This window comes from Procambarus clarkii, chromosome 70, assembly GCF_040958095.1.
Source record: "Procambarus clarkii isolate CNS0578487 chromosome 70, FALCON_Pclarkii_2.0, whole genome shotgun sequence".
Taxonomy (NCBI): Eukaryota; Metazoa; Arthropoda; class Malacostraca; order Decapoda; family Cambaridae; genus Procambarus; species Procambarus clarkii.
In genome coordinates, this window is record NC_091219.1 from 30,489,217 (window position 1) to 30,502,958 (window position 13,742).

Consider the following 13,742-nt stretch of genomic DNA (forward strand, 5'->3'; position numbering starts at 1 on the left):
TTAGTGTTCCGTTCAAGAAACCTTAACGCCATAACAATGGCAGTTAGCTCTGCTTGCGTTGAAGAGGCATAGTTCTCAATACGTGCTTTGTCTTCATTTCTGCGTTGGAAGGTATTATCCTTGATTACCGTGTATGCTGCACCAGCCCTGCCATTGATAGGATTAGATGACCCGTCAGTGTAGATTTGATCTAATTCATCTCCGGCTTCTTTATAAATGTCCTCGAGATACTTGTGCCTCATTTCTTGTGGTATCATGTTGGATTTTTTCATTGCCATTTCATTGATGATGATCTTGCACGAGTCATCCTCCCAGGGAGGTAACCTCTCTACAGGCAGGAGCTCACGGGCTTGCTCAAGCAGGTGAAGCTTTTCAAGGTAGAAGCTCTTCAAGGTGCCGAATGCTCTAAGGCCCTTTCCCTCCTTAAGGTTTTGTCCCATACTTCTTGGGGGGCGGATAGGCATACGCTCCTCTCTTTACATTCCTCACATTTACATTCATTCCTGTCTAAACTCGATTATGGTTGCCCTGCTTACTTGTCCGCTTCTCCTTCTACTCTTCGCCGTCTTGATGCTTTGCACCATACTGGGTTGCGCCTCAGCTCTGGTGCCTTTGGTTCAACTCCCGCCCTCAGCTTGTATGTTGGCTTCTGGCTTCTGTCTCTCCCACTGGCTTCCTATTTCTCCAGGACCGCCGTGATCGCTACTGTCTTCGCTATCTGGCGTGGTCTTGCAACATCCTTCCTCTCGCCTCTGTCTTGCCTTGACTTTTACCCCTCCTGTAGTTTCTGTTCCTCTTCACCACCTCCCTCTTTCTGTTCGGCTATCTCGCTTACAGGATTCTCATTCCATTCGTCTTTCTCATATTTCTTCTCGTATTGTTCCTTCCTTGCCTCCGTAGAGGATCCCCCTTGCGAAGTTTTGTACATCCTTGACCCACGTTACTAAAGCTTTTACTCCTCCTACGGTTCTGAAGCCCCTTTTTCTTGAGCACTTTCCTTCATACTCTTGCTCCGTTTCCATCTTCACTGATGGGTCTAAGTCTGCAGACGGCATGGGCTACTCCGTTGTTTTTCCTGACCGCACTTATATGTGTCGCCTCCCTTCGGAGACTAGCATCTTCACAGCGGAACGTTATGCTATTCTCTATGCTCTCCGTCTCCTGCTTTCTTGTTGTCAATCCTCTTTTGTGGTTGTAGTCGACTCTCGTAGTGCCCTCGTGGCTCTCGGGGGTCCTTTAATCCTGTCTATCCGGTAGTCGTTGAGATTCAACATTGGCTGTTTCTTATCTCTAGGAAATTTAAATCCGTAGAGTTTTGCTGGGTTTCGAGCCATATTGGTGTTTCTTTAAATGAGCATGCGGATGCTGCCGCTAGAGAGGCTATCCGCTCTTGACCCGTTCCTCGTAAAGGTATTCCTTTTTCCGACTTTCACCCAGTTATTCATTCCTCCATCCTTGCCCATTGGCAGGGTTGGAGGAATTGGGTTGGTCTTCTGTTGTTGGTAACAAACTGTGTACTGCTAAGCGTTGTGTATCCCTGTGGGCTTCTTCCTGCCACCGTAACTGGCGGTGGGAAACGGCTCTAGCGAGGTTGAGTCTTGGCCATACAGGTACTCGCTTAACTCACGGACACTTAATGGAGCGCCGCCCAGCTTCTTATTGTCAAATTTGCATTGTCCCTCTTACCGTCGTCCATATCCTTGTTGAATGTCCTGACTTCCAGGACGAGCGTGTGTTTTGCTTTTCAACTGTCCCTTGCGGTCACTTGTTCCTCGATAGAATTCTTGGTGAATCGGATACTTTTGATATCGTTCGCCTTATGCATTTCTGTTCTTGTATTGGCATCCTTGGTGATATTTAGCGCCCTGTGCATTTGATGGTGCTACATAGCCTTCCTGGTTTGGTGCCTTCTTTTGATAATTACTTATTTTTACTCACTTTCTAGATACCTTACCCGGTGAGGTGGCAAAAGTGTCACTGCTTTCTGCGCCTCTGAGGGGAAACTGGAATACAGGTTCTGGTTCTGGTTCCTGATAGGGCTATAGGACTCAACAGCTGATGTGACCTAATAAATGGCTCTCACCGTATAGCTTCAGGAAACCACAAGGGGTTTTACCCAAAAAACAAGAATCACATGGAAATGTGCAAAAAGTCAGGAATGGCAAGCATTTTCAAGGAAAACCACAGAACTACTCGTTCCCCCATTGACACTCAATACTCCAGCATTTATTTACTTCTTCACATGGAAAGTTCAATAGTAAATTTGTGAACTTCCGAAGTTCCAACTCTGTTGGAACTTTGAAAGTGAAGGAAAGAGAATTATCAGAAAGTGCCACGCCATTACGACTATATAGCACTTGGAAGGGGTCAAGATGATGCTTTGTGCGAGGGATCACAGTAATTATATTTATTATTTTATCATTCCTTATAATCATCCCATCACCTCATTTATCATTATGTTATGTCCCAAATTGTGATACTAAATAAATTTTTATTAACTTTCGAGTGCAGATTTAATTTTTAACTTGAATCCAGTGTTCAAAGCATGTGTATAATGTACTTAATAAATAAGATTATTGATTATATGATGACTTTCATGCAGGTAGAGTCTGTGAATTTAGCCATGCAAATCCTTGATGAGTATCAGGTTGGCAATAAGAAGATACACGTTGAAAAAGCCAAGTTTCAACAGAAAGGGGAGTATAACCCAAAGCTGAAACCTCGGAAAAAACAAAAGAAAATTTTAGAAAAAATCCAGAAACGACAGGAAAAGTAAGTTTTATGTAAATTGAAGCCCAGTCCAGTTTTTACATTTAATAATTTTGAGATTTTCCACTCAGTAAGTTTTATGTAAATTAGAGTCCAGTCCAGTTTTTACATATAAAAATTTTGAGATTTTCCACTCGGTTGTTCCCCAAGTCTAGATCCTAATGGTTCAATGGAAAGTATACTTGGTGTAAGTTCAGTATTCTTCACCTGTATAGCACGTATCTTTTCAAATTGTCTCATCTTGGTCATATTGGCGCTACGGGAAGACTGGAGAATACTCATTGCATCCTGAATTGAACTCTAAAAGGTTCATTCATGTATACTTGAAGCCTTTCCAATCTTTACTTTGCATTAACCACTGTGAGAAGCCGAGTTTATTGTGAAATTCCCCTGGTACGCATGAAATCAAGTGTTCTCAAAAAATTCTTTTTTTCTTCGTAAAATGATAAGTTCCCTTCCCTGAACATGTCTATGTAAAAATAAATACCAAATTCCACTTACTTTGGCTGTGGGGATGTGGACAAGGTGCGCTGTGATGTCATCAGGGCCTGGTCGCCGTGCGTGAATCACCCAGACACGGTCGCGCGGGTCATTCAAGCACCGGATGTTGCCACAAATATATTTTCAATTATTTGTTCTATATATTTCCAATGCAGTTTTATTTGTTTTTTTATTGTATATGATGCATATTTGTGTCCTTTACAATATATGTATACAGTAGAATGTTCATAATGTTCCATGGACCTGTGATACATGTCAGTAATGTGTCCACAATAAATGTTTATTATCGCAATATTGTTAAAAATTCACTAAAATTACAATATGTACAGTTTCACACACTATTTACACAGTAACACACTGTATTACACACTCAGTACTTCGGAAGTGAGTAATAATCAAAGAAGTAGTCCATGGTACACATGGCGACTTCGCTCTCATTGCACCAGGTAGAGAGAGATTTTCGCTTCCTTTTTCTTCGTTCTGTGTCCTTGCAAATAACACTCGCATACACCCTTGGCTTTAGTACCTGTAGGTGGTTTGTAGTCAAGCTTGTAAAGCATAAGGTAGTCTTGAAAAGATTATAGGAAAAGACCAATTTGTAAGGTAGTTGTGAAAAGATCGCTTTGTAAGGTCCCACGCAGGAAGAGATTCAGCCAGCCTCGAAGAGTGTCCGTTGGTCAAGAAGAGATTCAGCTATTCTTGAAAATATTTATGGAAAACAGCACCATGGAAAACCACACACAGTAGTGTGTGTTTCCTTGGGATTGGAGGGAGTTCTACCTCTCTTTTTGGTTTTTCATTGTTAGTTTCTTACCAGGTGGTGTTTGTTTTGTTATGCCTACCTTTCTGGGTGCCTAATCCCAGTCAATGGCAGTTAAGGAAAGCCCCCAACCATGGAGAGTTTCCAGGACCATTGCTCTCTGAAACCTCTCTGAAGGGGCCAGGTTCTGGCTCGTGGTCCCTGGTAGGCTGAACTCCACTGACTAAAGCCCTGGTCTGGTATTTTGTTTGCTCTTGCAGCTGCTGCTGCTTTTTTTTTTATCATTGTTTTATGCACAACTGTCTGCATCTACCAGCCGCTCCACACTGGGGTAAAACACAACACAATTGACTGCAAGTTTATCCTCATGCCAATTCCCTATAGAAGCCCCTCCTTACTACAGGTGTTCTCAACAATATCCTACAATGACATCATAGCTCTGAATTTTGGATGTACAGTACAATATAACTGTGATGCAAAGTAATGCTTAGCAAAGGTTGGAGTGCACAGTATGTGAACAAACTTTTAGAGGTCAATCTTGGCTGACTTGAATATCCTTTAATCTCTTCTTAGCATCAGTATCAACCAGTAGAGAATTAAAAAAAAAAAAAAAAAAAAAAAAAAAGATCCAAAAAGATCCAAAGGTCTTGCTAAAAACTAGCTTTTTATACTAATACTTTTTGTATACTGATACTTTTTATATACTTTTTTTGTTAAATTATATTTTTCTCTTTTTGCAGATTATTTGACTGGCGGCCAGAACCATTGCGCGGCCAAAGACAAAAAAACGAAAATACTGTTGTTATACGTAATGCATTTGATCCAAGGGAGTTCGTGGATGCTATGGAAAAAATGTTGGTTCATAAAGAGACATTGAGAAATCAGTGTGAAAATTTTGGAAAAATTAAGAAAATGGAGCTGCATGACGTAAGTTGGTGCAAAGCAGTATATCTAATAACTTTTAATTCACTGGTTTGGTTTAGTGTATTCATATTTATCCCAAGATTTTGCATTTAATTAAGTCTCGGTGGAAATTATAACCAGAATATACATAACACATATATAAAGTTCTTCATAACAGATGAGATATACAGTATTAATTTTTTGTAATCTTTACATCATATTTAATATTTCTTCCTGTTCTATATTAACCCATAGACCCCGCATATTCCCGCGAATATAGGGGGTATAGTAACGAAAAATATTTGAATTATGTAAAAATAACTGTAAAATGTTAAAGATATATATATATATATATATATATTAAATATATAAAATAAAATAAGAACGTGTTATTGATAAGAACAGCTCCTAATAACTGGAACTGAAGGATTATGCAGCTATAGAGATGCAAGCACCTGTCCTATGCTCACAGAAGAACAATAGTAAGAAGTGTCCACAAAGTGGATATGCAGTTGGTGCCTTTATATCATTGCTGAGTAATACATAATAACACAAATAATAATGAATAATTATGTTAATATGCTCTATTTTGTTATATATCATATAAATACATTGTCCAATGTTAATATATGTTACTTTTATAAATTTCTCAAATATTTTTTTTAGGGGATCTTTTTTTTTTTTAAAGAGTCTTGTTTTCTTTTTTCTTTGTTTATTATCTGATTTTGTTGTAACTTTTACATCCTGGAGAATGCATATGTTTCCAAACCTATGTGAAGATAGAATGGAATTGGTCAACAAATAAGTCAGTCACAACTCTCAAAACTTGAGACTTTTAATATTTTTTGGCTGATTTTTTATCTGATTTCAAACTATATTTTCTTTGTCTCTTTAGGTTGTTTTGATGACTAGAGACCATATTAGGGCTTCTTCTCTTATATAAAGTATACCCTAAATATATCCCTTAAATCATTATAATTATTATAATTATCCCTATATTTTGTGTTGGGGTTATTTTTTTCTTAACCTTCATTCCACACATATTGACCTACAACTTTCACATATTCGAGTACGAGTGCCAAACAATGTTTATTAAAACATACAATTAAATTATTGAATTAAAACTACCTTTATTCATTGTTGATAACTTCAAATTCAATTATCTCTGAAACCAGAGTTTCAACTTTGAGTGGCTTCTAAAATTCCAGTTATTAACCGATTCTCGCTATTTTGACATATTGTGTGCTCAGCTGTCTATTCTACAATCCTATCAGAATGGATTTTCATAAACTTTATACATTTGGAGTTACAATTTTTTTTTCTAAATTTGCCGCATATTTCAAATGCCCTATCGACAATTTTTTTACAGTAAACTATACTGAAAACCTATATTTTAATTTGATGAAAATGAAGATCATATGCTATTCTGAGAGAATAATAACATTAAATGAACAATTAATGATAGTTCATATTTTTTATTCTGAATTGAAAATCTGAAGTTTTCAATATTCATTTTTAAAATTAATTTTGATTGTTTTTCAAGTTACGCTGTGATCATTTAGACAAAGTTGGAGCATTTGCCTAGTTGATTATGCAAAAAATATTGGAAAGTGTTTGTGCAAGTTTTAAAAACTTATGTTAAATTATTTTTTGTCAAATCATATATGTATGCATTCCACGGTCTAAGGGTTATTGTCTATTCAGTTCATGCAAATTCTTTAAAGCATTTTAAACTTGTCACTATATGTTATTTAGCTGTTGACATTACCTGGACACTACGAAGGTAAACACTTCTTGGAAACCAGGGCTAGAGATGACATCCACCCTGGATCGCTTTAGGCAACGAACTGGAGTTGCTAAGTAGCCGGCACGAGGGGTCCGGGACTCCCCCCTCCCCCTCCTGAGAGGGGGTGGAGAAACGAGTAATTACCTAAGTGTAATTACTTAAGTGTAGTTACAGGATGAGAGCTACGCTCGTGGTGTCCCATCTTCCCAGCACTCTGTCATATAACGCTTTGAAACTACTGACGGTCTTGGCCTCCACCACCTTCTCCCTTAACTTGTTCCAACTGTCTACCACTCTATTTGCGAAAGTGAATTTTCTTATATTTCTTCGGCATCTGTGTTTAGCTAGTTTAAGAACAAGAGGTCATAGATATAAAGTTCCAGGTCTCAGGAAATCTTCCCTACCGATTTTATCAATTCCTGTTACTATTTTGTATGTAGTGATCATATCACCTCTTTTTCTTCTGTCTTCTAGTTTTGGCATATTTAATGCCTTTAACCTCTCCTCGTAGCTCTTGCCCTTCAGTTCTGGGAGCCACTTAGTAGCATGTCTTTGCACCTTTTCCAGTTTGTTGATGTGCTTCTTAAGATATGGGCACCACACAACTGCTGCATATTCTAGCTTTGGCCTAACAAAAGTCGTGAACAATTTCTTTAGTGGTGCGGCGACAGTGTGTAATGTTTGCTTGTTTCTTTGGGAATTGAGGGAGTTCTGTGTTTGGTTTATGGTTGCAATTTTCTTACCGTGTGGGGGTCTGTTTTGTTATGCGTACCTTTCTTGGTGCCTAATCCCGGTCGATGGCAGATAAGGAAAACCCCCAACCACAAGGGGGGTTTTCCAGGGCCATTGCTCCCTGTGTCTCTCTGAGGGGGCCTGGTTCTGTTTCGTGGTCCCCAATAGGGGACCACTAAACTCCATTGACTAAAGCCCTGGTCTAATGTATCGCATATTAGCCTGATAGCTCCAGGGAGTCAAAGAGGCTCACCCAAAAAATGGCATTTCATTATATAGTGTCTTTTTCTGGGGGAGGAGCTCCTGCAGCTCCCCGGAGCTATCCAGGCTGATATGGGTATATTAGACTTTGGCATCAGTAAATGTGCATGGAGTTCTAGGCCTACTGGGGACCATGAGCCAGAACCTGGCCCCTTCAGAAAGGCATGAGGAGCAATAGCCTATAGAAACCCCCATATGGTTGGAAGCATTGTATGTCTGCCATTGACCAGGTCAGGCACCCAGAAAGGTAAGCGCCCCAAAACAAACTCGTATTCTGGTTAACATTGCTACTGAAAGCAGTACTAGTGGACAGAACTCCCCAAATGAAAACTATCAAATGAGCATGATCAAACTAGCACCACATTGCCACGCTGCTGTCTGCACAACCCCCCCCCTCCCCGGGAGGGGTAAGGGGGAGCCCCAGACCCCAGTTCTTTGGCTGATGTAATTGGCAATGGTCGTGTGTCTCTGGCTCCTGTTTTCATGTCCTCTAGCTCTGTGCCTTGTAGTGTGGTGGTGCGTGAGCCAGGAGTAATTTCTCAAGTACTCGGGCTGCATGCGCCTTGGGTTTCCTTCCCTAGGTGCCCTGTAAGTACTACCCTTGGGGCTTGGGGCCACCTTCCACAAGTCACCTTGTGGAAGGTGACTTGTGATATTCAGGCACGAGGATTTTGGAGATCAAACAGGGTCCTGGCCACCCAATATTTGGTTAACATTCCTGCTCCTGGGCATTCCTGTGTTGCTTTGGATTGCAGGTTGCAGCCAGTTGTCTCGACTTGGCGTTGAGGAGTGTGTGGCAGCTGCCTTCCATGTAAGTCCCTCTTTTTCCTTATCTTTGGTTTGGTAGCTCCAGGGAGCCGATGGGGCTCCCCCCACAGAAAACCAGCATTGAATGTAATGAAACGCCATTTTCTAAATGAACACCGGAGTCTCTCTGGCACCCCTCTGGTTTTTCACATTGTTTTGATGCTTAGCTTCTGAACTGGAGTGCTAGGTAGTCGGCGCGGTTGGGTCTGGGTCTTCCCCCTGCCCCCTCTTAGGGAGGGGAGGGCTGTGCAAATGAGCGGCGCAACTAGAAGGTGGGACCTTTGCTTGTTTCCATGGGAATTGAGGGAGTTCTGCCTCTGTTCGGTTTTCAGTTGCAATTTTCTTACTATGTTCTCTCTGTTCGGCGAGAGAGAGAGAGAGAGAGAGAGAGAGAGAGAGCGCGCGCGAGAGAGAGAGAGAGAGAGAGAGCGCGCGCGAGAGAGAGAGAGAGAGAGCGCGCGCGAGAGAGAGAGAGAGAGAGGAGCGCGTGCGAGAGAGAGAGAGAGAGAGAGCGCGCGCGAGAGAGAGAGAGAGAGAGAGAGAGAGAGAGAGAGAGCGCGCGAGAGAGAGAGAGAGAGAGAGAGAGAGAGCGCGTGCGAGAGAGAGAGAGAGAGCGCGCGCGAGAGAGAGAGAGAGAGCGTGCGCGAGAGAGAGCGCGTGAGAGAGAGAGAGAGAGAGAGCGCGCGAGAGAGAGAGAGCGCGCGCGCGAGAGAGAGAGCGCGAGCAAGTAAGTTTCTGGTACTAGCGCAGGGTATGCTCGGTTAGATCTCGGAGGCTTCTGTGATTGTGTAACGTTATGAAGATAGGCTTACATTAATTACTGTAGTCCCTTTTAATTAATTATTTGATTTACAGCTCCACCCAGATGGTGTTGTCCAAGTAACATTTGAGGAAGTGGAATTTGCAGACATGTGCATAGCAACTCTCAACAGGCGCCTTTACAATGGGCGAACCCTTCATGTTTCAGTTTGGGATGGAAAAGAAAAATTCAAGTAAGTACATGTATGTTAGAAGGAATAGTGTTCAAAGTTTATTGTTTAAACAAAATCTTTTATATCCTAAAGCTGTGCTATGCCACTATGACTGTTTTGAATATGTATTTATAGGTTGGTGGTGTGGGGAATTTCCCAGCAGGTAACTGTATTTATTTAAATGATTATTAAAATGGACTGAAGAAAAGACTTCAAGAGTAATGCAGTCCACTTAAAAGAAGTGGACTGTATTACTCAAGTCTAACTTCTACTGGGTGTTACCCTGACACACATCCTGGAGGGTTTATTCAATGTTACATATAATCAATAGTTATAGTTAAAGAAATTATTATAGGATTAGTAACTAACTACTGAAGCTATTGTAAGCCTTAGCTGATAAGGAAGTTTCAACATGAATCATCAGGAGAGTCCCAGTAGGGACAAGAAACTGGAGCTGCAGTTAAAGCAGGAAACTGTAAATAATTGGAGACTCAAATGGATGTTCAACTTTACAGATACACTAGCCATTCAAAAGGCTTTGGAACATGCTCTTGCTGAACACCAACAACATGTTATCGTACATACAGATTCGAGAACTACCACTGGAACCTTGAAACAGGAAAACATATGTGATAACATCCATCTGATCACAAATGTCATATCATTAATGCAAACACTCAAACGTCAAGGCCGTCGGGTACTTATCAACTGGGTGCCAAGTCATGTGGGAATAATAGAAAATGACATTGCAGACGAAGTTGCAAAACTTGCAACTAAGAGAAGAAATGTAGACGTTTACATACCACAGTCTATCACAGATTAAGAAAGTAATTAGAAACAGAACAATGCAGATGATGTACATTGACCACAACACAGCAGTTGCAACATCAGGATCTTCGGGTTGGTACAAGAATTCAACCAACTACGAACCACTTAGGTTGATGAAAGAGAGCAGTAGAACAACAGAAGTACACTTACATCGCATTAGGCTTGGATACCCATGTGCATGGGAAATAGGCTTACAGGTTCCGGAAGATGAGAGGAAATGTCAGCACTGTGGAGAAATGCCCGACAGACCACTGGAACATTATCTAACACAGTGCAGAGTTACAAACCCATTAAGATTTCAACTAAGATTCAACAGAGCAGAAGTTGTTAAATACATGGGACAAAATCTTATCGAAGCGACCATACGAGTCATACTCATACTCCACCCAAGTAAAACAGGAACAAGAAACACTTAGTGGGCCAGCCAGAGGCTTAGGACCCATGCAGGAATACCCCCCCCCCCCCCAAAAAAAAAATAAATAATAATCAGGAGTCAGTTAAGGTAAGAGTCTCATCGCCAGGGCGCCCGAGTCTCGTGTTGCCACAGAAGATAACCTCTTGCTCACAGCGGATCACCTCCATCTGGCAATATTTTTCACTGTAAACACAATAATGCTAATATCCTCACAGCTAATCTCAGTCAGTAGTTGTGAATCCCTAACTAGACATGTGCTTACCAGGGATGTTTAATCGCCATGCCACATAACCGATCATTCACTCAAATACCTTAAAACATGGCCATGAATTGATAATGAGTATATTTTACCGACCAGATACTGTGTGCCTTGTAGTCTGAGGGTTGCAGCAGCATTGGAACATTGTAGAACCACGGATGATGTCAATATCCGTCGCTACTAAATTTGCTTCCCTCATGATGGAGAGTTGCTCCTCTCAGTTCCTCTGCACACGCACAAGTGTGCTCTCTCCTCCCGAGGTGTGCGTCACAAGAATAGTCACGTTACTCTAACTTGTTTACTAATTAGAACAGTTAAGCGTTTTTTACACTTTAACGTATTAATTCTAAATCTAGAAAAGTTTTAGATTTTTCCCTAATGCTGGACTAGAAGTTTGTAAGTACTGTACATCTGATATGCGCTAAACTCATGGTGTGACTATTCCACCAGCAGTGACTTAACATTCACAATTGTGGTAATTTTACCTCAGGTGGAAGAGTACTTTAATTCTATCTAAGTTTTAGTTAATTCCAGTCTAAAATAATAATTGTAAATGAAAGCAAATTGTAGACTGGATATAAGAGTTAAGCAACAAAATAATCACCGCGTGGTCTGTGGTGGCTGACGCAACCGCCCGAATTTGATTCTAGGAAACTTTTGACATTCCCTTGCTAGAAATTATTATTGTTAGTAAAATTAATTTCCTGACACAACGTATTTACTGTATCTTGTGGTGTCGGGTTAGCATTCGGGGTGTCAGAAATTTCCGACGGGGTCACAGTTCATAAGTGAATTATATGAACATGGTGCAAGTTATGTAACATAAAATGACAGTAGTTGTGCTTAATGTAAATGATGTAAAAAAGACTAATTAGTACTCATCATTGACACTTATTGGAGTTATGTTTGATAATTAACCCTTTAACGGGCCCGCCTCCAAATATGACCCCCCCAGTGTGCAAGAAATAAAATCTCAGGAAAAAATTCTTTTTTTTTTGTTCTGAAAGTGTCAAAAACCCCTCCCTGCATATGGGTATAGCAACAGAATGTCGAAATTGTACTTACTTTGGCTGCTATGGGGTCCGTAAGATGTCACGTGATGTCATCATTCCCTGTGCGCCTGTGCCGTAAGCTCCTGGGGCGGGATGCCGCGAATATATTTTTGCACATTTTTTGCGCACATTTCCAAATACAATTTATTACGTTTTACGTGCTGAACCGATGTATGATGAACGCGTACACTATATTATAGCAGTAGAACATCCGTACTGTCCATAGACACTGTGTTACGTGCATCACAAAAAAGTACATTTATCCTGCATTTAGTTCTAATATATCGCGCAGATATATTTATATTTACATTATATATACACACTGTACAATATCACACACTATATACACACACACTATACACACACTCGGTACTCTGCGAGTGTGTGATATGCTGCGAAACAGCCAACGGGGCAGAGTGGCACCTTGCACTCCACGCACCAGGTGCTGATGCATCTATGCTTTTGTGGTCTGCGTGTAGTGTTCCTGCAGACTATGCATGCACGTTTACCCTTCTCCCGTGATGCTGTGCCTGGCATATACTCCAGCATGTGTTCCCCGAAGTTCTCATTACCCCGCAGTCTGTCTGGAACTGCGTGTGGCATTGTTGCTTGCACCCATATAGAGATAAAGGTACATATAGACGGTTTCATACCGGACTTCATCAGGTACATATTGAAGCAGTTGAGCACTGCAACATCCATGAGGTGGAAGAAGAACTTTTTCGTCTACTTCACAGACCTGCGCACGCACTCCACACCACCAAGCATCATGTCACATTTATCGACGAGGCGCATGTTCACGTTATAGTCTATGACACAGTCCGGCTTGTACATGGGGTTGCGTGTCTGAAAATGGACCTTGCCAGTGTCCAACATGGCACCGGTGTGAATCGTTGTCAGCATATTCACTTCGCGTCTGTCCTTCCACGGCACTGACAGCATATTGTTACACTTGCGCAGCTGGCACTCGCCCACACCTATACCTATACCGAACACTGGCATTTCCTTCCTGAGGAGCTTCACAGTGCCACATGCGCTGGTGTTGTGGGCAAGGAGGTATCTGGTCAACAGGGAGCTGGTGTAATAGTTGTCGGTGAACAGTATATGCCCCTTGTTCAGCAGCAGTTCCATCAGGGTTTTTACGACACTGCCGGAGAACCCATGCTCATCTTGAGATGGTATGTCGATGTCTGTACCGGATTACAAGATCATGTTCAGGACGATACCAGTCTCACAATTGCACAGCACGAAAAACTTCAGGCCAAAATGGTGCCGTTTGGAAGGGATGTACTGCTTGAATGCCAGTCTGCCCTTGAACAATGCAAACGACTCGTCGATAACAACATTCTGTCCAGGTACAAAATAATCCCTGAACTTCCCTCGCAGGTTGCTGAATACTGTACCTTGCGTACCTTCCACAATCTGTCGTGTCTGTTCTCATTTGCATTGTTCTCGAAATGCAGGCACCTCAAGAACCTATCCCGCGACATATACCAGTTGAAGACGGGCGATGGAACAAGGCTGTCTTTGTTCCAATAGTCCTGGACGACAGCTTTCTCAGAGTGTTTCATCATCATGCATAGTGCGAGAAACACGTACATCTCGTCGATTGTCGTATCCTTCCATCGCGTGAGGCAGGTAATATGCCGCTGTCTGAGGGTGTGGGTGTACGTGTTTGTCTCGGTCACAAGATGGGTC

General features: G+C 41.6%; 1 protein-coding gene across 6 annotated transcripts in view; it reads left to right on the forward strand.

The window, feature by feature from the left end:
• The window catches only part of LOC123775324 (17S U2 SnRNP complex component HTATSF1), a 75,993-nt gene that overhangs the window by 53,947 nt on the left and 8,304 nt on the right, over window positions 1-13,742 (forward strand). For all 6 annotated transcript variants that reach the window (XM_045770388.2, XM_045770391.2, XM_045770389.2 and 3 more), the window contains 3 exons: window positions 2,603-2,772; window positions 4,771-4,957; window positions 9,375-9,511. In XM_045770388.2, the coding sequence (XP_045626344.2) occupies window positions 2,603-2,772; window positions 4,771-4,957; window positions 9,375-9,511 (494 nt within the window). The remainder of the gene's footprint in view (window positions 1-2,602; window positions 2,773-4,770; window positions 4,958-9,374; window positions 9,512-13,742) is intronic.